The 25,359-nt window shown below is 49.2% G+C and overlaps 1 protein-coding gene across 1 annotated transcript in view; it reads left to right on the top strand.

Moving 5' to 3' along the window:
• The first annotated feature begins 5,579 nt into the window (after nt 1-5,579).
• RAB11FIP3 (RAB11 family interacting protein 3) overlaps nt 5,580-25,359 on the top strand; it is a 60,717-nt gene continuing 40,937 nt past the window's right edge. Inside the window, exon 1 of the mRNA XM_061400591.1 lies at nt 5,580-6,559. Within this exon, the coding sequence (XP_061256575.1) occupies nt 5,981-6,559 (579 nt within the window). The 5' untranslated portion in view covers nt 5,580-5,980. The remainder of the gene's footprint in view (nt 6,560-25,359) is intronic.

Raw genomic sequence — 25,359 nt, forward strand, 5'->3', positions numbered from 1 at the left:
TTCTGGTTCAGGTCTCTGGGATCAGACATACTTTACTCTGTCAGCAAACAGAGGGTTTTCAAACTCTTTAGTCACTTATTTACTGATTGACTTGCTTCATTTCCTAGGTGACGCATTATCAGTATGTGCTAAGTTGCTTCAGGTCGTGTCTGACTCTGCGACCCTATGGACAGGGCATGGAGTTCATTAATTGAAGTCCCAGAGGATAACTTTATCTCCAAATTTTGGAGTATCTGGGGGCGGGGCACCTCATCGCATGTGTACATCAGAGCATCTTGCCGAAGATAGCACTGACAGAAGTCTGCCGAAGAAGGAATAAGGAATGTCAGAAATCTGCTTTTAACTCTTCCACCATCATGTGTAATTTGGACAATTTTTACCCCATGGGAGGAGAGTGGTAAAGGAGAGACGCAGCGTCTCTCCCTGCATCACTCAGCGAGGCCACGTCTCTGGTAAGTTTCCAGATCTTCACCTCTGGAAACCATGACCTGAGGCTAAAACAGGAGATCCTGGATCTGCGTACAAACCTCTGAGTCTGGTCCTCGGCACCCCTCCCGGGACACGGGTTGGGATCCTGGGTGCAGGGGAGGCTCGGAGGGTGTCGACGTGGGCACCACAAGGACTGGAGATGCCTGTCGTCACAGGAACTGCAGAGTGAGACGTTAAGATAAGGAAATCATCCAAACCTCGGCTGCCTCAGGAGGAGTTAAATTGTGACTTACAAACTCATGGTCTATTTTTACTCTAAGAAATGTACTTTACTAAATTTGAATGTGAGAAAAAACCCATGCCCCCTGAATAAATATCGGTAAACACGAGTGTGGACTGCGCCCCTGGCTGCAGGAGCTGTGGAGGGTGGGTGTGATCTAGATCTAAATCGACCCTGCTCTTGGTGTGCTTACCCCATGCAAAATGCTTATGTCGTTTTCAACATCACAGATTGAAAATATCTGGCCAGCAGTTCTTGTTTGCAGCTTGACAGGTATAATCAGCATTTGACAGTCGCGCCCAAGTGACAAGCAGAGTTTGGAGAGCTCTGACCGTCCACGTCCTTGAACCACAGTTAAGAGGACAAACACACTGGGCGCCTGCAAAGCCTCTCCTCCAGCCTGGAAAGCCCCTTGCCTCTCTGTGCCCCTCACCCTAGATTACCCAGCCAGGATGGTGGTTCAGGCCGGGACGGCGAGGCCAGCCTCTTCTGTGGGAGAAGGTGGGACAGACAGCAGGGGCGTGGGCCACAGCCGAATTTAGAACCCTTTCCGGGGGTGCCCGGGGGGCAGGCTGTTTGGTGGCCCTGGTCCTCCTTGCTGTGACCCCATCACGGGTCTGCAGCAGGTCCCTTCTTCCTCTGGAATAGACCTCTGCCCTCTCCTGCTGGCATCGCCAGGGCTACCCCCAGGCCTCCCTGGGGCACTGGGGTCACCCCTGGCCAGCTCAGATGCTTCCCCTTGACCTTGGGATCCCTCCTCCTGAACTTGGGAGCTCCATGAAAATAGAGCCAGGCTGCCAGAAGGGGGCGCTTTCAGGCACATACCACTCAACAACATAGATCCCAATATCTGCCATTGTTACACTACCCAGCAGCAGGAAGCAACAATTTCTCTTCCTTCAGCAACAGTCCAGCCAATGAGAGCTTGTCACAACTCAGCCAGTGAAAAGTCCCTGCACTCTGAACTCCCAGTTTCCTCCAATGGACACTTTGTTTATAACAGCCTCTTCCAACCCCCTCTTTCTCCTCTATAAAAACAGTTCCTCTCCTTTGCTGGCCATATTTGCATGTCTCCAATTATAGATCTTTGCTGCTTCGGAATAAACCCATTTTGCTGTTAAATAGCCAGCTTTTTAATTGTTTCAGGTTAACACTGGCATCATGATCTCAGACTTCCCTGACTGCAGAATTGTGAAAACTAAATGTGTTTTTTAACACTCAGTATATGGCATTTGGTCATAGCACCATGAGCAGACTAAGACACCAATCTATGATGTGTCTTGTGTCAAACAGAAAGCGAAGTTTTTAAAATTAACTTTACTAAGGTGTAATTTACATACAGTAAAATTCATTCTTTGTAGTGTACAGTTCTGTGAATTTTGACAAACACTTTCAGTTATAGAACCAAGGTATCACAATCAAGGTATGAAACAGTTCCTTCACTCCAACTAATTTCCCTTTCCCCCAGCCCTGCTCAATCTGATTTGTGTTCCTTTACTTATGGAAAGTTTAATGTATTTAAGTTCAAATCATTCTCTTTGTTTGCAGTTTTTACTCTTATGTAAGAAAATTTCCTGCTCCAAGATAATAAAGATATTTTTCAAAGTCTTCTAAAGCTTTTAAAGTTTTTATTATTTTTTTTTTTTCTGGCCACACCTTATGGCTAGCAGGATCTTAGTTCCCAGACCAGGGTTTGAACCTGCACCCTTGGGAGAGGTAAGTCCTGACCACTGGACTGCCAGGTGATTCCCTCACTTTCCGCTTTTATGTGTTTGATTTCTCTAATTATTTTTTGTATCGATGTCACTTCGGGATCTAGTTGTAAGGTTTCTGTACAGACAACTGGCACCAGCTATAGAAAAGTCGATCTTTTCTTTTTTACTAGCAGAGTCACCAAGGATAAAAATAATGGGTTTGACTACTAAAAATTAAAGATGTATGTCTAATCTTCTCCAACAGAGATCACAAAGGGGTCACAATCAGGGAGAAGATATTTGCAATATCAAACTGATGAGAGATTTCCCTAAAGAAAAAGTCAGAGAACCCAAAAGAAAAACAGGCAAGCGCTGCAAGTGGGCAGTTCACAGACCCTAGTTGGTCAGTCGGAGAAGGCAATGGCACCCTACTCCAGTACTCTTGCCTGGAATATCCCAGGGGGCGGAGCCTGCTGGGCTGCCATCTATGGGGTTGCACAGAGTAGGACACGACTGAGCGACTTCACTTTCACTTTTCACTTTCATGCATTGGAGGAGGAAATGGCAACCCACTCTGGTGTTCTTGCCTGGAGAATCCCAGGGACAGCGGGGCCTGGTGGGCTGCCATCTATGGGGTCGCACAGAGTAGGACACAACTAAAGCGACTTAGCAGCAGCAGCAGCACCAGTTGGTCACTAAACATAGCAAGAAATGCTCCACCATACTAGCATTCAGCTAAATTAAAATAAGACAAGATGAGATGCCATTTTAAGTTCATCAGACTAGCAAAAATGGGGGAAACATATGTAATGTCCACTATAATTTTTGTGTTTCTTGTTGTTGTTGTTTTTTTTTTTTTTTGAGATGTGCATTAAATAAGAGATACTTGTGATCAGATTTAGCCTTGTCTGTCATCCCCCTACCCCCTTGCTGTCAATGGCCAGCTCTCACCCGGGCAGTGGAGAGGCCCTTCCCCAGGGGAGACCTGTGCATTCTTCCACTGAGGCTTCCTGACCTACTTTCCCTTTGCTCCCCTGTCAACAGTTCTGTGCTAGGAATCTGCTGAGTCACCCTGCTGGTCTTCTTTTTCCCATCTTTCTCCATAGGTCAAAGGTCACCAGGGACAAGGGATCAAGGAGACCCATTTGCTTGAGAGTTCCAAAAGATACGTGTTTATCCCAGGTACCTTTCAAAAAGAAGGACTCATAGAGGGAGGTTTTCGCAGACAGTCACTCAGGCCTAAATGCCAACAGATGTGAGCTGCACCCACCCCACCCTCTCCCTTCCTCTTCTGTGTACCTGTTACATGGCTAAATTAAAATGTGCATGGGGTGGGCGTGGAGGAGCAGGTCAAAACGGCAGCAGAGCCTGCTTCCCTCGAGCTGGTTCATTTCATCTTGAATGTTACAGATGGAAAATGTCTTCGTGGATGCTGGAGGTCCAAATGACTGACCAGGCACTTGTCACCTTTAATGTTTCAGGGACAGAGTCTCTTGAAGTGGTCCAAGCAGGAAGGTGCGTGTTCTCCATGCTGGACTTCTGTTTGGGTACATTGGCCAGCCAAGGCATGCAGATTTTTCAGGAACTGGCATAGCAGCAAGAGAGCTGTTTCCTTGGAGGTGCAGCCCTTGCCTCATTTGGTTTCACCTCCCCCTGCTAACATCCTTATTTAGAAAAGTTGACACATCACTATAACTACCTTTAAAAGCTGTGTCTGGCCAAAGGCATCAGTCCAATTTCAGATTCTCACCAAAACTGGAGATGGTTTTTTTCCTGGCTGTGCTGAGTTCTATTGCAATGCATGGACTCTGCGTTGTTGCATTGTAGGCTGTCTCCAGCTGCGGTGAGCGGGGGCTACTCTCTAGTTGCGGTGCCTGGGGTTCTCATTGTGATGGCGTCTTTTGTTTCAGAGCATGGGCTCTAGGGAGGGTCGGAGAAGGCAATGGCACCCCACTCCAGTACTCTTGCCTGGAAAATCCCATGGACGGAGGAGCCTGGCAGGCTGTAGTCCATGGGATTGCACAGAGTTGGACACGACTGAAGTGACTTAGCAGCAGCAGCAGCAGCTAGGGACAGTGGGCTTCAGTAGCTATGGCTCCAGGACTCAGTAATTGCGGTTCGTGGGCTCCAGAGCACTGGGCTCTGTAGTAGCGGCACACGGGCTTAGCTGCTCCGTGGCATGAATAATCTTAGTTCTTGAACTAGGGATTGAACTCGTGTCCCCTGCATTGGCCGGTGGATTTTTTACCACTGGAGCGTCAGGGAAGTTCCTGGAGGTGATTTTTTTTTTCCCTTTGAGTGCAGTATCTTCCTCATGAAAGCATAGAGCTCTTATAAGAAACTGAGAATATAGTTTTTGGGTTGGGGGTATTCCTTCACCCTTCTTTTCCCAATGCCAGCCTCACAAACACTGGGGCCACATGCCCTGGGATTTTGTCATGGCAGATTACTCAGTTAACCAACACACCGCTCCTCACAGTACGCGGGGCAGTGCGTTCCCCCCACATCTTATTACGGGCTCTAAATGGAGCCTGTAATGCTACATGCACCTTGCCTGGAGCCTGGCAGCTTACGGGCTCCCATCTGCATGTCTCCACTTTTATGCCTGCTGCAAGGTGCCTGTGTTGCTCTCTGGCGCCCGTGTCCCCACTGACGACAGTGACATCTAGAGAAACAGATGTCAGTTGTCAAAGACTGCCGCAGCGCTTGGGAGGCCTGGCAGTACACTGGCGACGAACACTGGATAGCCTGTCGGGGGGGGCGGTGGGGAACACTTGTCACAGATTTTAAAAACGGTCTCAGTGTTTGGCCACGCGTTCCTTCGGTCACTAGGGATGGACCGCATTTCCAAGGCCCTTCCATACTCAGGCGGGTGTCTCCGCGCAGCAGGCGTCTGCTGGGGGCGCCACGTGCACGTCCCCCGCCCCTTCAGGATCGCGTTCATTGCGTGTTGTGGGGGCGCTTTACGCCAGCAGCACTCAGTCCATTCGCCCCGCGCGTGGGTCGGTGACGTCACGCCCGGGTCCGCAGCCTCCAAGCACGCCCGCCTCCGGGTCCCCACCCGAGGGTAAGCGACACTGGCCGCCTTGCGGCGCCGGAGCCTGCCTTTATACCTGGCCGGTGAGGGGCGTGGCCAGCCGGCGGCGCGACGTGCTGACGTCAGGCTGGCGAAGGGCGAGGCGAGGGCGGCGGCGTGCGCTCCGGTACCTCAGTCGCCTCCTCGTCGTCATCCTCCTCTTTCGCGTCCTCGGGGCTCTTCTCCTCAGGGTCCCCTCCACAGCGTCCCGCGCCTCAGAGTCCCGTCCCGCCTTGCCCCTCGACCTCCCTCGGCCGCCCGCCGCCGCCATGGGCCCGCGCCCGCCGCGCCGCCGGGCCGAGGACAGCTGAGGCGCGGCGCGAAGATGGGCGAGGGCGGAGCAGGGCCCGAGAGCCAGCCGGAGCAGCCCGGGCGCCCCGCGCGCGCCCGCCCGCGCCGCCGCGGGGATGCCCGCGCCCGCCGCCGCGCCCTGAGCGCCTTTGTCTGCCGCCCGCAGCACCACTGGCCTCGGGGGCTCGCGCCGCGGCCGGGGGCGCGCCCATGAAGATGGAGCCGGGCCGGCCGGCCTCCCCCGCGGGCGGCCCGGGCCCCGACCCGGAGCCTGGCGGGCCCGGCGCGCCGTCCGCCCCCGCCCGGAGCCCGGGGCTCGGCCCGCAGGACCCCGCGGCCGGCGTGGATGCCGGGCGATCTCCGGGATGGGAGCGGCGGCCGCAGCGCGCGGGCCGGGACCCCGACCCCGACTCCGACCCTGACCTGGCCCTGCCGGAGCTCGGCCCGTTCTTTTCCTGGACGATGGAGCCGGAGGGTGATGGCCCCGGGCACAGCGCATCCATCCGCGCGCAGGACTTCAGCCGCAGCCATCACCTGAGAGGCGAGGTCGACTTCTTCCCCTCCTTCGCCGCGCCCGAGGTGGGCGATTCGGCCCTGGAGCTGGGTCCCGGGGACCCGGACGGGCCCTCTGACTTTAGCCAGACTCACCCCCTAACGAGCGAGCCTGCGGGATGTCCGGAGGACAGCCCCCGCCTCCGAGCCGTATTCGATGCCCTGGACGGGGATGGGGACGGCTTCGTGCGCATCGAGGACTTCGTCCAGTTCGCCACCGTCTACGGGGCGGAGCAGGTAACTCGCCGCGTGAGGGCCGAGCCCGCGCGTTGGTACGTGGAGTGCAGTGGAGGCCAGGGGTCCCGCTTCTCTTCTGATTCACCGCTTCTCCCCTCACCTCTAGCTGAATTCGCTGAAGCACGTCTTCCCCCTTTAAAGAGGTTTTATTCTCGGGAGTCAGTTTCTTTCCCTGCCATCCCAAGCCACACAGCTGAATCTTTCCTAAATTGAGGGTAGCTCCTGGCCTGGGGACATGCCCCCTGTCTGCTGCATAGAAGTGCCCCCCGGATGGACAGGTGCCAGCAGGTCTCCCAACTGAGAGCCCAAGTTCGGTTTGGCTGAAGTAATTCACTCCTGTCTGCAAAGGCCAGGCTGCACTTGGATGCTTAAGATCATATTAATAATCTATTTTGAACGCAGTTACTTCACCATCTATGGTTGGCTTGTATTCTAGGTAGGTTCGTTATTTGGGAGACAGTGAAGGCTAAAAATGTTCACTTCCTTACCTTCTGTGCCAAGGGAGAGGGATGAACCCTAGAGCACTGCGGTGAATACAGACTCCACAGAACTCCATCAGATCCACCTCCACTCTTGTAGGACAGGTGAGGTGCTGGGCAGGTGAGGGAATGCACAGGGCAGGGGGTCCCGAGCCGCTGCCAGGGCTGTGCTGCTCTGGGAGAAGGTGAGCTTATGAAAGTTCAGGTGGAGACAACAGCGTGGCTGTGTGTGTCCTGCTGTTATCCCAGATAGACATCACACAGGTGACAGGTGTTCTATTAAATACATTGTTCAGTGATGAGACATTCCAAAAGGCTGGTCTGCTAGTGTTTGTATTTAATTGACTTTTCATACATGTGAATATTTGTGAAGTGGGCGTTCAGATACATTGAGGTACATATGCATGTTTAAGCCAAGAGGTAAAATTGACACCCTGGTATGTAGGGTTCCGCCAGAACATTAAGAACTTTTATACAGGATCTCTGTGCCCCTTGAGTATTCATGGTGTCCACTGAGCAGTCATGTAAAGAACTGGGTCATCCTGCGTCAGGGCTCCTTGTTGAGTTTTCAGTCCGGACGTGTCCATATGGGTATCCTGAATGTTGACCTCTTGGTCAGTGTGACGCTTGTGTGTAGCTCTGGTTTGAAGACATTGCCCAGGACAGGTCTCCCATCTCTTAGGCTAATGGGCAGAGATAGAGACGTGCCCATTAGACCCTCTGTAAGTCTAATGAGAAAGATTAGCCTGGATTGTGATCGCTGGACAGTGTCTTGCTTGCATGGTTCACATGGGTTGTGGTCAATGGTTCAGGTGTTTTGAAGCTTTTCTTTGTTGCCCCCCAGCTGGAGAGCACCTTGGGCATCCCCAGTTGTTTTTCACTGGAACGATGTATCTTCTCTCCACACATATGCTTCCTCATCATACCCATCAAGCATGTTAGGGAATTGGTACATTTGTTCTTCTTTACCGTACTCTGACTTTGATGCGGTGCTTTATAGCTTATATGAAGCTCATTTGTGTTTTCCCTGGGTCATCAGCCTTTCTCTGAGGCAGTCATACGTGGAAGAGGTTCATCCCACAGGTGAGAAACTGGAGGCCCATAAAAGCTAAGTGACTTTCCAAGGCCTCACAGATTGTCAGTGTTGAAACAGGGACTAGGTCTTACGCTCATGACATTTAGATGGCTCCCAAGTTCTTAGGTTTTGTGGCCCTAAACTTTAATCCCACAAAATTTCATTTTATTGACTATCATAAAATCATTTTCATTTGGGAATCACCTTTTGTTGTGACATTCTTATTGATCACAGTGGGAAAAACTTTAGGTTGCTATTTGGGGCTGAGTTTTTTCTAAATATTGGACTTCCCTGGTGGCTCAGATGCTAAAGCGTCTGTCTACAATGTGGGAGACCCGGGTTCTATCCCTGGGTTGGGAAGATCCCCTGGAGAAGGAAATGGCAATCCACTCCAGGACTATTGCCTGGAAAATCCCATGGACAGAGGAGCCTGGTGGGCTACAGTCCATGGGGTCGCAAAGAGCTGGACACCACTGAGCGACTTCATTTCACTTCTAAATATTATTCTGAGTAGAACTGAGTTGACATTCTTTGCTCAGGGAGCTCCTGGTGGAATCTTGAGTTTGGGGGTGAGTCCAGGATGACTCAGGACTTGGTGGGAGTGGGCGAGTGAGGGAGGTCTGCAGTGGCACCGCCCCCTCCGTCTGCTCCCAGGACAGCTGGGGAAGAAGCCGAGTTGGGTGTGATCTGAATACCGGACTTGGAGGAGCTTCCTGGGATGGTGGAGGGCAGCTCTTGTTTAGGAGCAGATAATTAACAGGGTAGTGAAAGGCTGATTTTTGTGTGTATGGCAAAGAGTCGGACACGACTGAGCGACTGAACTGAACTGAAGCTTTGGTAGCCTTTATTATGACTCAGACTTCCTTTTCCAAGTCTGGTGTCGGAATACGGCAAAGAGAAGAAATATTCTTTGCTAGTGAAGTATTTTAGAGAAAAGTGAAGAATTCTACCTTGATCAATATTTTTAATTTTTAAAAATGGAAAGTCTTGGACATAGCTAAGAATAGAGAGAGGTCTGGTGAAACCCTCTACCTGCACCCAAGCCATCGCTCAGTTTCCGAAGTCCTTGTTCACTTGTAAATTCTCTGTTCCCCACCCCCAGATTACTTTTGAAGCACATACCTGACATATCATGTCACCCATAAATATTTCCGTGTCTATCTCTAGAAGATAATTCTTTTTAAAACAGTCATATTTTTTTTAAATTGTAGGAACACACAGCAATAAAGACCATAAGTATTTGTACTTTCTACCTTGAGATTTCAAAATACAGAGTGCATGAGACTCTTAGGCTGGTCACATTACTGTCCTTGATGATAGCAACTTGATTATTGTCAAACTGTCAAAGGTAGCACTTGCAGTATCTTTTATGTAATCTGTTTATGAAGGAAGCATTTTGAATTATTTAAGTGGATTATCTGAATTTTTAATAGAAGTCGTTCCCATTTATAATACAGACGGCTTTTGTGTTCCTCTCTCTTTAGCAGTGTCATGGTGTATTTGGTTCTCATTACCTCATCTGGTGATAGATCAGGTGTGGTGTAATATAATACAGTGTTGGCAGGAATTGAAAGGAGAAAGAACTACAGCGGTGCTTTCTGGTTGTGTGTTCTTGACCAGGAGTTTATAGTCAGATGTGCCCAGGCACCGGTTGTCAAGTTGCAAGAGCTTATCTTTAAGGCCTCGACCATCTCTGAAGATGCCTTGTGGATGTGACCCTTTCATGATGAAGGACAGATGCTTTTGTAAAAATTATCACCAACTTATCATAAAGAAGAAATTGTAAAATAAACTGTACTGTAAAATAAGAGTACTGTGAGAAACGATTGGTTTCTTTCAGTGTTACCTTTCAAAGAAATTCATCATAATAGTAAAGGTTATTTTCACAGGACAGCACTCACTTGGGCATTTAGACAGCCTAGGGTCCTTTCCAGAGAGCTCCGCGCACTGGAACAGGAACGCCCTTCAGTAACCTTGTGGGCCCTGCCTGTGCTCCTCAGTAAGGAGGCTGCTGGAGGTGGTGTCCACGCACAGGGGTCTCCCTGCTGTTCGTTTCTTTTCAGTCCTCCACTGGTGGGCACTTGGAGCTCCCTGAGGACGTTTGGGCACACCTTTCAGTTGTTCCACTGTCCTTTCCAGTCCTAGGCTTGGATTTGCGTGTGTGTGAGAATGAGCGTGTGTGCGTGGCAGGTGCACGTGGGAGCTGATGATGTGTGTGTGTCTGGCCCTGTGTGTTGGAGGAATTGCTAAAAGGCAGATGATGTTCCTTTCTGTGCTTGGATAACAGGCAATTTTGTTAGGGTCTTACAATTTTTTATGTTATAAAAGTAACACAGGCTTACTGTTTCTAAAAACTGGAAAATACAGAGTGATATAAAATCCAAACCAAAAAATGACTAACAATCCCACTAGCCTGAGAAAAACACCATTAGCATTTTAGTGCATTTCCTTCCAGACTGTTCTGTGCGCACGCACACATACACACTTAATTGTATAGAAGTACACAACTGAGATCCTAGTGGGGAGAAGCTAAATTATTTTTTATAGATGTTCATTGTTTAAAAATATGAAAATAAGACCAATAAGCAAAATATAAAAATAGGGATCACCTATAATCCCACCATCCAGAGATGACTCCTTAAGTATTTAATATGTAAATCAAAATATATGTAATGATGCTTCATTGTACAAAAATGGTACATTCCATGTCTGTTGTTCTGAACCTGCCTTTTGACCTGGTTTTTAAAATTGAAGATCTCAGATATATACATTTGTCCTCAGTATGAGGGGTGGGGTGGGACTGGATCCAGGACTCCCCCGCATGGATATCAAAATCCACAAATGCTTCTAGTCCCTTGTATATAATGATGTGGTATTTGCATATAACATACACATCCTCGCATATACTTTATTTTTTTGTTTTATAATTTTTTATCAAAGTGTAGTTGACTTACAGTGTTCTTTTTGTTAATTTGTTGTTTTTAAATTTTTCCCTCCCAGGTACTTTAAATCATCTCTGTTTTACTTATAATATTTAATTCAACATAAATGCTGCATAAACAGTTGTTATTACAATGTGAATGCTATGTAAATAGTTGATAGCAGGTGGCAAATTCACGTTTTCCTTTTTGGAAGTTTCTGGATTTCTTTTCCCCCGCCGACAGTGTTTGATCCTAAGTTGGTTGAACCCGTGGCTGTGGAACGTACTGATACGGAGGGCCAGCTGTGCTTTAATGGAAGCCTAACTTGTCCCCAGGAGATTCAGAGTCATGTGTGGCATTTTCCCAGTGCAGGCTCTTACACGTAGGAAGAGTTAAATTCCATGTGGGATACACTGACCAGGTTGTTCAGTTCAGTTCAGTTCAGCTGCTCAATCGTGTCTGACTCTTTGCTACCCCATGAATTGCAGCACACCAGGCCTCCCTATCCATCACCAACTCCCGGAGTTCACTCAGACTTACATCCATCGAGTTGGTGATGCCATCCAGCCATCTCATCCTCTGTCACCCCCTTCTCCTCCTCTGTCATCCCCTTCTCCTCCTGCCCCCAATCCCTCCCAGCATCAGAATCTTTTCCAATGAGTCAACTCTTTGCATGAGGTGGCCAAAGTACTGGAGTTTCAGCTTTAGCATCATTTCTTCCAAAGAACACCCAGGGCTGATCTCCTTCAGAATGGACTGGTTGGATCTCCTTGCAGTCCAAGGGACTCTCAAGAGTCTTCTCCAACACCACAGTTCAAAAGCATCAATTCTTTGGCGCTCAGCTTTCTTCACAGTCCAACTCTCACATCCATACATGACTACTGGAAAAACCATAGCCTTGACTAGACGGACCTTTGTTGGCAAAGTGATGTCTCTGCTTTTCAATATGGTATCTAGGTTCGTCATAACTTTTCTTCCAAGGAGTAAGCGTCTTTTCATTTCATGGCTGCAGTCACCATCTGCAGTGATTTTGGAGTCCCAAAAAATAAAGTCTGACACTGTTTCCACTGTTTCCCCATCTATTTCCCATGAAGTGATAGGACCAGATGCCATGATCTTCGTTTTCTGAATGTTGAGCTTTAAGCCAACCTTTTCACTCTCCTCTTTCACTTTCATCAAGAGGCTTTTTAGTTCCTCTTCACTTTCTGCCATAAGGGTGGTGTCATCTGCATATCTGAGGTTGTTGATATTTCTCCCGGCAATCTTGATTCCAGCTTGTGCTTCTTCCAGCCCAGACCAGGTTGTAAAGGGCACCAAGTTATGGGTTGCTTCCTTTTCAAACACTTATTTCATTTAAATTCTGGATACAGGGTCAAAACAGTAATTGTAATTGAAATATCAGACAGAAGAGTTGGATACCCACTGAAGACTGTTAGGTGGCCCTTAGAAGTACTTTTATGATAATTGCAAAGTTTCCACAGCGTAGGTTATCAATATAAATGAATAGTTGTGTATAAATTGATTTGTATGTATACCGTGATTTTAACTGTAAAACTTGTCCATGAGAAAAAAATCTTTAAGGAAATATTAAAAAATTATTTTTTCATTGTGTGAGTGTGTGTTGGGAAGTGGGTTGGTTTTATTTGAAGTATTGGCCAACTTTTCTATTGTTACTTATTTCAATTATTTTGAAAAGTAGTCCCTGTACCCATGCCATGAATTTCAAGCAGTGTAGAAAAGAATCTATTAAAGAAATTTCATTCTCATATTTAGAAATAAAAATGTAAATAAACTCTGAAGACAAAATATTTGCCTGTTTACTTTGACTCCATTAAGATTTTAGATCCATAAACAAAATATATCTAAACAAACTCAGATTTTCTAGTAAGCTTAAAAACTTTATGAGACATTGAACATGTTCAGTTGCTTATTGAAGATGCATTGTTAATTTTTGTTGATATTTGGAGAAATACATATTAGAACACGCCTATGCTCTTGAAGATTGGCACTGAGCTTACATCAACATGTGATGTAACCAGGAACTTCCTAGGAAAAGAACTGCACTGATTGCATTGTTAGTTCGGAAGTTTTTTGTTTTTGTTTTTGTTTTTTTTCAGTTCGGAAGTTTTTGAGACTAGTCGCCCCCATATATATACATGGATTGGTTCCATGTCATGGTTAGGGAGGAAAAGAAATTTCTTCAGCAGGTACAGTTTTGTTTCTCTGTCTAAATGTTTAATACTTGTTTTTGAAAAGTTCGTACTAATATTACTCTGGTTACAATCTCGAGGTGGCATATTTTTCTCTGTTTCAAACCCAGCTCTAACGATAAGCCAGTGTCCTGTTTGTGCCGATCGGTCACCTGTGCTGGCTGCAGCAGGCCTGGAGTAGCCTGCTTCCTGCAGGGACATATTGTGGGCAGGGTGTCCTGGATGGATGTTCTAAAATACGAGACGAACGGAGGGCTGATAGCATTTTAGTGATACTAGCTGTAAACACAGGAAGCACTGTCACTCTGTATTATTTTAAGCCCTTTTGCACACTGTATGTTGATCACTTGGGATTTCTCAAATTGCAGATATTTTTTAGCTTTTTTCTTGAAATCTCAGCTATTTTTCTAAAGGCCCATGTCTTCAGAAGGATTTAAGGATATACAACTCTTGTAATTCTAATTTGTTAAATGATCTACTTTGCTTTTTCTTCTGTTAATTTTTTAAAAAACCTGGACAAAAAGCTTTAGAATCTTCAGTCCCCACAGGTAAATAAATAGTCCTGCTGTAGCCAGAGCGCGCTTGCCCGTTCGCGTCCCTGTTCTGAGCGAGGGCTCCACAGTGTGGGGAGCTCACCAGTGATGTTGCTGTCGGGGGCTTTCATGATTCATTGTTCTTTTTTATTTCACACACTTTATTCTGACTTTTCTTTAAACAAGTTTAACCAGGTTAAAACTGAAGACTCCAGTTACGAATGATGTCCTGGCACCTGTTGGCTTAGCCTGTTCGCAGTGGTTTATTTGTTGGGACCAGAGGCATTGCTCAGAACTGTAAAGACGTTCACTGCTTTAAATCACTGGTCAGTAAGCAGGACAGTGGCTTAGGACCTGCAGTACCTACGGGTGTTTTTCTCAACTGTCACTAGAAATCCAGGGACATTTATAAATCTTGTTTATTTATTTATTTATTTTTATAAATCTTGTTTAGATTAAGCTTCCTGCCAGTGAATTGATTAATCATATATAGTTTATTTTTAAAATTTTATGATTTATTGAAGTTGAAAAAAATTTATTGAAGTATGGTTGATTTACAGTGTTATGTTAATTTATTCTATACAGCAAGATGACTCAGTAGAGAGAGATATATATATACACATATACATATATATACATATGTATAGACACACACGTGTGTTTGTGTGTGTGCACTCAGTTGCTCAGTTGTATCTGACTCTTTGCAAGTCCATGGACTGTAGCCTGCCAGGCTCCTCTGTCCATGGAGTTTTCCAGGAAAGAATACTGGCGTGCGTTGCCGTTTCCTCCTCCAGGAGATCTTCCTGACCTGGGGATTGAACCCCCGTCTCCTGCATTGGCAGGCAGATTCTTTACCACTGAGCCACCTGGGAAGCCGTTCATATGCACACACACACAGTCTTACATGTATGTTCTTTTTTATGTTCTTTTCCATTATGGTTTGTCACAGGATATTGAATATAGTTCCCCTGTGCTATAAGTAGGACCTTGTTTATATATTTATAAAGTGAAATGTAATTTTAGTTTAATTCATAGATTGCTTGAGCTGCAATAAAAGGAAGACTCTACACTGATGAGAGAGATTAGCATTTCCTTTGAAAGCCTACTAAAGTACCTGTAAATCCTTCAGCCACTTTGGGTATTTTTCTCACTTGACAAATGGAAGAGAGGCTGGAGCTGTGAGTTGCAGGAGAGACCTGAGCTGAGGGTGGCTGGGCTCCTGGCTCTGGCCGAGCTGATGGCTGGCTCTGCTAGGCCCCTGGTGCACCCCTGACCACACCCACGCAGGAGTGCCGTCTTTGTCTGGGAGAAGCGGGAGGAGGCCCAGCTGGCCCAGGGCACCCCTTTGTCCCCAGTGTTCTGGCGTAGAAGCTCTCAATAAGATACCAAGACTCTTGGGACTTCCCTGGGGTCCAGTGGTTAAGACTTTGCCTTCCAAAAAAAAAAGACTTTGCCTTCCATTGCAGGGGCTGTGGGTTCCATCCCTGGTTGAGGAGCCACATGCCACATTCTTCTGGGCCAGAAAACCAAATCATAAAACAGAAACAGCGTTGTACCAAGTTCAATGAGGACTTTAAGAGTGGTCTACACACGGGAGGGAAGTTCAAGAGGGAGGGGCCGTATGCATACATGTGGCTGATTCATGTTGATGTATGTTTTAAAGACTAACGCGATATTGTGATGCAATTATCCTCCAATTAAATAAATTTATATTTTAAAAAGTGGCCTGCGCATGCACGCAAATCTTAAAAACTCTTAAAAGTCAAAGGGAAAGGAGACCAAAAACTGATAGAAAAATGAACAAAAAACATGAAGACATTCACAGAATATATACAGATGGCCCTCAAATATATGAGAAGATGCTCAGCTTCACATACGATAGAAGAAATGAAAATTAAAATCGCCAGGGCAGTTTCTCACTTGTGGCAAATATGTGAAGCTTGAGCACGTCTTGTGAGGCCCTCAGGAAGCAGGCGCCCTCTAGTACAGCTGTGGGGGTGCAGGGTGGCCCAGTCCTGCTAGGGGAGCTAGGCAGTGTCCGTGTGCACACTTGTCCTGCACAGCACAGCCCCACTTCCTGTCATTTACCCCAAGCGTGTGCCTCCACAGATGGCAAAACACCAGATGCACAGGGTGGTTCCCTGCAGCACTGTCTGTGATGTAAAATGGAAACAACCGAAACGTCCACCCAGGATGAGTGAGCCAAGGTGCAATCCCCTTAGCAGAGAACTGCGCGACTGCAAAAATAAAAGAGGGAGATTCCTGTGAACTGCCAGAGTTATTTCTCAGATACATTAAGTGAAAAAAAGTGCAAATTAACATGCATAATATGGGGCTTCCCTGGGGGCTCAGTGGTGAAGAATCCGCCTGCCTGTGCAGAAGATGTGCGTTCAACCCCTGGTCCTGGAAGATCCCACGTGCCGAGGAGCAACTAAGCCTGTGCACCGCAACTGCTGAGCCTGCGCTCCAGGGCCCGGGAGCCCTCGTGCTCCGCAGCAAGAGACGCCACCACAGTGAGAAGCCCTCAGTTTGTTAAGGAATGTGTATTTGCTTCTCTTTGCAGAAAGAAACCTAGAAAGGATAGACTAGAAACTAATTAAAATAACTTATCCAAGTAGGTGGGGGCGGGGGGTGAGGGATCTGGGTGGGACTGAAACTTATCTGAGTATGCCTTTTTATATCATTTTGACTTTCTGAGTCATATAAATATTCTACATCTTGAAAAAATATAGCCGCATTGATAGAACAAAAGAATAATTGAATTTAAATGGAAGCAAATGAACCTAGAAGTATCAGTATATTGAATTATTATTAATAACATAACCACATAGGAAAGCGTAATTCCAGTCACACACAGTAGTACTCTGTATTCCTTTAGTGGGGTATAGTCAGAAGAAAGAAAGAATGACGGAGAAACGTACTACAAATTAGGTTAGTTGTTGACAGGTCCGGGTAGTTCTGAACCGACTCGGGCCATGTTTTAGGGTGGAGCAAGTGAGCACCTGTCCTGGTGTTGGGAGCCAGGGTTTTCTGGGAGAAAGGAAGTGAAACGTGGTGGGAAGGACTGGTGTCTGAGGGTCCAGATTGGAGGCATCAGTGTGAATGCGTGATGAACACACGCTCCTGAGAGGGCCTGGGGCAGTGACACCCCAGGAGGACTGAGTACGTCTGCTCCCTAGATCCTGGCTGCCAAACACCATTTTTCACTAAGGGGATCTGGGATCCTTGGAGAAATAAAGTATTCCAGATTCTGGGCAGGGGAATTTCAGTGTAAGACTGGATTATCTTGTACCAGAAACCAAGGAAGTGATCAAAAATTGATGGGGACGTGTCAGAAAAAGAGCAGCCTGAATGGGTTCCTAATGGACAGATCTGGGCATTTCGAGCACAGAAAAGAATGACAATAATGGATACAGTGAATTTAGGGAGTCCACGGCACAGTGAGTGAAAGTCACAGGGGTGCTCCAGAGGGGTGCGTGGGGCTTCTTATGGACAACTGCCAGTTCAGGTAGAGTCTGGAAGATTAGACATTCACCAAGGGAATAGCCGATTCAGGCAAGATCATCAGTGGTTGTCAGAAAGCATCGTGTGAGCGATTGGCTGGTGGGGGGAGGGTAAATCCTCACACAGACTAAACTGTCTGCAGGGATGACTGCTCACAGAGGGGAGAGAGTTCTTTACACTGGAGGAGTCCAGCCCCTCCGCCTTGAGCAGACAGTCAAACTCAGACCTGCTTAGACTGTGTGCCCCTCCGTGGGACCAGTGGGAGGGACAGCATTCTTGCCAGAAATGTTTGAACTGAGTCAAGTAATGAGAAAGAATCAGAGCCATAGTATAGGGCATCTACATGACAGCGGCTTATGCTACAGTCAGTCGTGTCCAACTCTTCACGACCCCATGACCAGTAGCCCAGCAGGCTCCTCCCAGTCAGTCGTGTCCAACTCTTCACGACCCCATGACCAGTAGCCCAGCAGGCTACTCCAGTAGCCAAGAATACTGGAGTGGGTCATCATTTCCTTCTCCAGGGGATCTTTCCGACCCAAGGATTGAACCCATGTGTCTTGTGTCTCCTGCACCGCAGGTGGATTCTTTACCTCTGAGCCACCAGGGAAGCCCACAGGACAGCTGCCTGGACCCTTCAAGTGTCAGCGTTCTAGACAAGATGTCCTAAACAGGGAGAACTGGGTTGGAGAAGACTAAGGGGTCATGACCATAAAGCCTGTCATTGACTGCATGCTGGAGTAAAAGAAAATAAAAACAGAAAGGCCATTACTGGGACGATTGGGAAAGTTTGAGTCTAGATGTAACACTTGCTAGTAACAGTGCTCAATTCCTTGGGGTCATAATAGTGTTGAATTGTGGGGGAGAAGGGTCCCTGTTGCCAGGAGGTACAGGCGGAAATAACCAGGCAGGTGTCTGGATGTCTGGGGCCGACTTTCAGTGGTGCCACAGGAAGAGCACACGTGTGAAGAAAGAGACGGAGAGCAACCGTGAGAAGACGCCAGTCACTGCTGACTCTGGGGAGGGGGTGCAGGTGTTACTTGAACTTTTTCAACAAGCTCGGCATATTGCAAACTAAAAACGAAAAATACAGTATGGGAAGTTCATTGATGATAACCTATACTTCATCTTGTGGGAAAGTTCGATTGTGTGGCTTTTACCAATCCTTAAAACAAGCAACAAAAAGAAACCAAAAACTCCTGAATTTCCAAACAAGTGGAAGGAACATTATACCTGCGCAGACAGGTTTTCCTTCTTCCTGACTCAGCCCCCATTCTGTCACTTGTTGGCTCGTCGAGTACACGGGGTATCAGGTGACACCTCTCTTTGATACAGTGGTTGAAATGGGAAATTAAGGGACTTCCCTGGGGGTCTGCACGCCCAGGGCAGGGAGCCTGGATTCGATCCCTGTTTGGGGAGCTAAGATCTTATCTGTTCCACCTGAGAGTTTGAATGCCAGGACTAAAAGACTCTGCATGTGGCAACGAAGGCCTGACGCAGCCAGGTGAATTAAAAGAAAGAAATGGGAAACTAAAATTCCTTTTAAACTAGGAATAGCTGTATGATAAAATCGCATATATATATGTGTGTGTGCTGAGCAACTCAGTCATGTCTGACTCTCTGCAACCTGATGGACTACGGCCTTCAAGGCTCCTGTCTGTAGAGACCTCCGGGCGAGAATACTGGAGTGGCTTGCCATTTCCTCTTCCAGGGGATCTTCCCGATCCAGGTGCTGAACCTGCATCCCCTGCACTGGCAGGCATGCTCTCACCGTGGCACCACCTGGGCTGTGCTGGGTCTTGGCTGCAGCACCCGGGGGCGCCTTCTGCTGGTGTATGGGCGGGGCACGGCTGTAGAGCACGCGGGCTTCAGTTGTTGCAACCGCAGGCTTAGTTGCCGGATCGGGGATCAGACCCACGTCCCCAACACTGGAAGGCGGATTCTTAGCCACTGGAGCGCCAGGGAAGTCCCCCATATTCTTATTTATCAAGAGATTCCACTCCCCAAAGGGACGCGAACATCTTGTTCACCCACAGGTTCCCTCAGAGAGAGCCCCTTCTGCTCTCTAGTGACAGTGCCCAGTGGGGTCAACCCATGTTTGCACACCTGTGTGGGAGGAGCTTAGAAATGCTCAGGGACCCGAAAATAACTTCTGTTTTGGGGTAGTTTATGTATTTTCTGCTTTGTGTTTTGTCTTGTTGTGGAAATGGCTGGTGCTGCTGTGGAGCGTGTGTGTACGCACGACGGGAGCTGTGCGAGGCAGTCCTGAGGCTCGTTCACTCTGGGTTTAGGTATCAACACAGCACAGCGAAATGGACTTGGTGGGGCTGGTCTAAGCCACAGAGTTGCCTGTTCTCATTGCTGGCGGTGTAGGAAGCCTTGAAAGGTGTACAGTGTGTGTTGTGACCTTAAGTGATGGTCAGGAGTCTCCGTGTGTGTGTGTGTGTGTGTGTGTGTGTGTGTGTGTGTGTGTGTGTGTAGGCTGTTGACGCCTTAGACCACTGACGCATCAGTTGTCTCAGCCCCTGCGTGTTGTTCGGTGTTAGTCAGTACCAAAGAGCCTTTGTTTGTGCGGGTTATTTCTATTGGTCTTTGCTGTATTAGAAACTGAACCTAAAAAAAACCCCCCCAAAAACTGTCTTTTTATTAATTCATTGAAAAATAATCCATTACATGTTCGCATTACTGACATATTTTGGAAAAAAGACTGCTTTCTAAAATAGTGAGAGAGTGGCATTGTTTAACATTGGGGCAAGTCTCCTAAATGTCTGGCTTGATTGAAGAGAGCTGGTTTCTTTAATATCCGCTTCTGTGAGCCGTCTGTCATGTCATGTAGCTGCTGGAAAACTCCGCGGCCCATTTCAGAGAAAGTGTGAGGGGTGAAAGGAAGGGACGTCCCAGAGTGTTGAGACTGCCTCCCTTCTCAGACCCTGGGGTCCTGCGGCCTCTGGACCCCTGGCTGAGAACAGCTGTCTCACCTGCGCTCCTGAAATGGCTGTGTTGTGGCCTGGTGGCCGGTTTACACTCTCAGAGTCACCGGTAGGTCCTGTGGACCTAGGCTGCTGGGCCCCCCGGCGTCTGCTCGGTCTGGTCTGAGCAGCCCGCCCTGCACACGTTCCTGGCGGTGCTGCCGGGCCTGGTCTTGGGGTCATGTTTGCAGAGCCACCTCCTGGGGGTTCTGAAAATACTTGCCTCCCTTTAAAGACCACCCCCCGCCCCCAGGCATATCTTAACCTCCCTCTTTTCCTCCCTGCTGAGTTTATCCCGACACTGGTTTCCCCCGTGTCTACTTGGGGTGCACTGGGGAGCCTTCAGGGCTGCCCTCCACCCTTGCTGCTCCGTCTGGCAGCAGAGCCCAGAGGCAGGACACCGGTGGAGAGGTCCGTCCACGTGGCCCGCTCCTCCTGACACGTGCCCGCTGCCCTCGGTGCAGCCTGCTGTGTGTGTTTGGTCCTTACTTTAATTCCATGTTTCCGTTTGACTGTTCTGTGCTGCTGTGGTGTGTCCCGTGCTCTCCTACCCCCACCCCCGTGCCCGCTCCTCACCGTTCACTCTACAGTGCTGTTTCCCCATTCCAGGTTCTTTTCATCGATGTCTCCTTGCGGGAGGTATACCCACACATTTCCCTCTGTCTGCCCCACTCTCGTCAGTGCAGTTACCCGCAGCCTTCCTAAGTGGCCATCTGGCTTTGTCTTATCTTGACTACAGGCGTTTCCCACGGCTGGCCCGATTGTGAGCTGTGACCGCACCTCCCTTCTGACGCACCTTTTTGCTTTTCCTGGAGTTAGTGGTCCTTTGCTTAGTTTTCGGCACACCTGTCCACCATCCTGTCTGGCTTGTTTGCTTGGACCTCACTGTCTGCTCACCCCTTGGAGCTCTGGGGGGCTCACTTCCCACCTCCTGGAGCAACTGTGGTTGCGTCTCCCGAGTTGGCGCCCGGGCCTGGGCTCCCCAGGCAGACTCTGGACCAGGCTTCGCTTCTCGGGGATGACGCGTGGCTCTGGGCCGTCCGGCACCCGCTCCGCTGCCTAGCGTGTCTGTGTCCTCCACTGTGAGCTCCTGCTTGCTGGCCCCTGTGCGTCTTGCCAAGCCCTGGGACCTCTCCTCTGGAGCCTGAGTTCCCTGGACCTCAGGAGGGAGGGAGAGGAGCTCACGCGTCCCTGTTTAACTCCGCTTAGCCCCTCTCTCTCCTTCGTGCACCTGGCAGGACGGCTCAGACACCGGCCTTTCTGTCTGCTCTGCTGCCATCCAGTGACCAGGGCAGAGTGGGGTGTGAGGGTTCAGTTCAGTTCAGTTCAGTCGCTCAGTCGTGTCCGACTCTTTGCGACCCCATGAATCGCAGCACACCAGGCCTCCCTGTCCATCACCAACTCCCGGAGTTCACTCAGACTCACGTCCATCGAGTCAGTGATGCCATCCAGCCATCTCATCCTCTGTCGTCCCCTTCTCCTCCTGCCCCCAATCCCTCCCAGCATCAGAGTCTTTTCCAATGAGTCAACTCTTCCCATCAGGTGGCCAAAATACTGGAGTTTCAGCTTTCGCATCATTCCTTCCAAAGAAATCCCAGGGCTGATCTCCTTCAGAATGGACTGGTTGGATCTCCTTGCAGTCCAAGGGACTCTCAAGAGTCTTCTCCAACACCACAGTTCAAAAGCATCAATTCTTCGGCCCTCAGCCTTCTTCACAGTCCAACTCTCACATCCATACATGACCACAGGAAAAACCATAGCCTTGATTAGCCGGACCTTTGTTGGCAAAGTAATGTCTCTGCTTTTGAATATGTTATCTAGGTTGGTCGTAACTTTTCTTCCAAGGAGTAAGCGTCTTTCAATTTCATGGCTGCAGTCACCATCTGCAGTGATTTTGGAGCCCAAAAAAATAAAGTCTGACACTGTTTCCACTGTTTCCCCATCTATTTCCCATGAAGTGATGGGACCGGATGCCGTGATCTTCGTTTTCTGAATGTTGAGCTTTAAGCCAACCTTTTCACTCTCCTCTTTCACTTTCATCAAGAGGCTTTTTAGTTCCTCTTCACTTTTTGCCATAAGGATGGTGTCATCTGCATATCTGAGGTTACTGATATTTCTCCCGGCAATCTTGATTCCAGCTTGTGTTTCTTCCAGTCCAGCGTTTCTCATGATGTACTCTGCATGTAAGTTAAATAAGCAGGGTGACAATATACAGCCTTGACGTACTCCTTTTCCTATTTGGAACCATTCTGTTGTTCCATGTCCAGTTCTAATTGTTGCTTCCTGACCTGCATACAGATTTCTCAAGAGGCAGGTCAGGTGGTCTTGTATTCCCATCTCTTTCAGAATTTCCCACAGTTTATTGTGATCCACACAGTCAAAGGCTTTAGCATAGTCAATAAAGCAGAAATAGATGTTTTTCTGGAACTCTCTTGCTTTTTCTAATCTAGGTCAGCAGGTGATTTGGTTTAGCCTTTCTCACCTGTGTTTCGTATGTGTGTGAAAGTCTCCATGTGTTGACAAAGTCCATAAACATGACCTTGGGCTCTTGGCAGCTTAGAAGATTCCACTGTGTTGCTGTGCTGTGGTCAGTGACGTTTGGGAGAGAAGCCACCGTACCCCCAGCCACACAGTTCACTTTGCGTGTACCTGACTGCTAAAGGAGACCGAGTTTTGTGCTGGCAAAGTGGAGGTTCCTACTTTGCACTTGGAGTCGCAGCCATTTGAGGAGGTTCACCCGGGCTTGCTGTGTATTCCAGGGCTCTGCCGTAGTTGAGGAGGTTCACCCGGGCTCACTGTGTATTCCAGGGCTCTGCCGTAGGGTCCAGAGCAGGTCCCGAAGGGAGGAGCAGACGGTCCCTGGCTGCGCTTCCGGAAACGCCTCCCTGTTTCTCCAGGACATCCCTGCGGGCGATGGTGGCCAGAGGGAGTCATGCATGAGACCTCAGGAAAGCAGCAGGGTTGAGGCTCCCGGGGGCGGGGGTGTGAAGAGGGGGTGTGGAGGCCAGAGGCTGGGGCCTGGCGAGACACCCGCCTGCTCCAGGCCTCTGTCCAGGGGAGGGTCTGGCGTTGCCCGTCCACAGGTGCTGTGAGCAGTGACTAGGTCAGGTGTGGTCCTGACCAGGGGCAGGGAGGGCGGCTGCTCTGCAGGTGCGATGCACAGGCTTCTCACTGCAGGGGCTTCAGTAGTCGCAGCGCATTGGCTCAGTTGCTCCGCGGCATGTGGGATCGTCTCAGATCAGGGATCGAACCTGCATCTTCTGCATTGGCAGGTGGATTCTTTACCGCCTGAGCCACCAGGGAAGCCCCGGTTTATTCTTGCTTGCTCTTTTCTTCTTTTGAGGTGACCTTTGTTGTGAGGTGAAGGGTCGAGAGGGGGCGTTCCTGGTGGAGCCTAGCCCAGGGAGAGGCCTGCGCGGGAGGATGGGGGGCGCTTGAGGGGACGCGGAGCCGAGACCGTGAAGGGGGCTGGGCCGGGGCTCGAGGGGCTGCAGCCACCTTGAGATGCCTTTAGTGTGGGCACGGGGGTTGGGGGAGGTGCCAGGGAGTTTATGTGAGCAGGGTCGGGAATGAGACTGGCGCGTCCAGAAGGTGGTTGGGGGTGCAGAGGACAAGGGTGGATGGGGAGGCCCACGGTGGGCCAGGCCATGGACCCCGCGGTGCTCGAGGGGTGGAGTGGGGGAGGCGGGGGTGAGAAGAGGCCGCTGGGGGCAGAGATGTGCCCGCCCCCACTGAAGGGTTCAGCCATGCCCTTGGGTGTCAGGCCGGGCTGCAGGGGAGGTCTGAGGGGTCAGCAGGTAGAAGCCCGTCCCAGAGCCCAGCTCCAGGATTGAGTCCGGGGTGTCACCTCGCGGGAGTGGCCCTGGTGGGTGACCCTCTGCAGCGTCCTGCACCCCGGCTTGTCCGTGCTGCCAGCCAGCCGAGCCCCCAGCCTTCCATCGTCCCCCCAGGCCCACCGGCCTCTGCCCCTCTGTTGGCCAGTGTGCTTGCCCAGGCCGGGTCAGAGTGAGGGGCGCTCAGGGAGACACTGAGGGGCACCCAGTTTGAATTAAACCGGTTACCCCCGGGAGTCTTTGTCGCTCTTTTTACTGTGGAGGCCCCGCTGTCCGCCGAGGAGCTGCAGCCGCCCGCATGGTGCAGGAGTGCCCGGTCCTCCCGGCCAGCCCTGCTTTCCCGGGACAGCACCCAGGCAGTCGGGAGGAGACCCCTTGCTGGGCTGTCGGGGAGCAACCGAGGCTGAAGCAGGGCGAGCACAGGGCTGTGCTTCTGGCTGCGTCTGCGGGGCTGGAGGGACCCTCTGGGCTCTGCCACTGCTTCTCAGGCTGGGGCAGGGGCCGCCCCCTCCGCCCTCCTTCGCCCCTCTCCTTTTTCCGTTTGCGGTTGTGTTGCATTCCAGCTTGAATTAAAGCTGGAATGAAGCTGGGTGGGTTGGTCTACTTTACTAAAATCCGGGACTGACTTTTTGCTGTGGCAAACAAAAGGCCCTTTTATGAGACAGTCTGTCCTTATCACCGTTGATTCACTGGCTGGTGAGGAGAGAAGGGCCTCAGTCGCCAGACATGTTCCTCTCGGTGATTTTATTTTTAAAAACCGCCTTCGAGGAGCCTGCCCTCTGAGGAGTTTTGCGAGAAGGACTGCTTCTTGGGCCTTAATCCCCATTTGGAGGAACATTTGGCTTTCTCTTTCGCACTGAGAACTTTCTCGTGGGAGGGGTCTTCGCATTTGTGACACGTGAAGCAAGAACCTGTTCTCAGGTTGGTATTGCCCTTAAAGCAGTAGCAAGATAATGTTCATTTACATAAATGAAAACATGCAAATAAAGGAGAAAACAAAAATCCCATCTGGCGTTGTGAATCATTTCAACCTTCCAGGCTTTAAATCATTGTTTCTATAAGAGAGAGAAATACTAATAAAACCAGAGTCACAAGTGACTTACAATTTTAAGTCAGTCTGTTTTATTGGAATCTCAGTTTCAGTAGACTTGCTTCCAACGTGGTTTTAGTGCCTAATTTTTGACCTCATGATTGAATGTTCTAAACTTATTCGATTAATCCTGTCTTTAGTATTTTAGGTTTTCATTTTTCTGCTGTTATAAGCTTTCTCCTAGCTGAA

The sequence above is a fragment of the Bos javanicus genome, chromosome 25, assembly GCF_032452875.1.
Source record: "Bos javanicus breed banteng chromosome 25, ARS-OSU_banteng_1.0, whole genome shotgun sequence".
Classification (NCBI taxonomy): domain Eukaryota; kingdom Metazoa; phylum Chordata; class Mammalia; order Artiodactyla; family Bovidae; genus Bos; species Bos javanicus.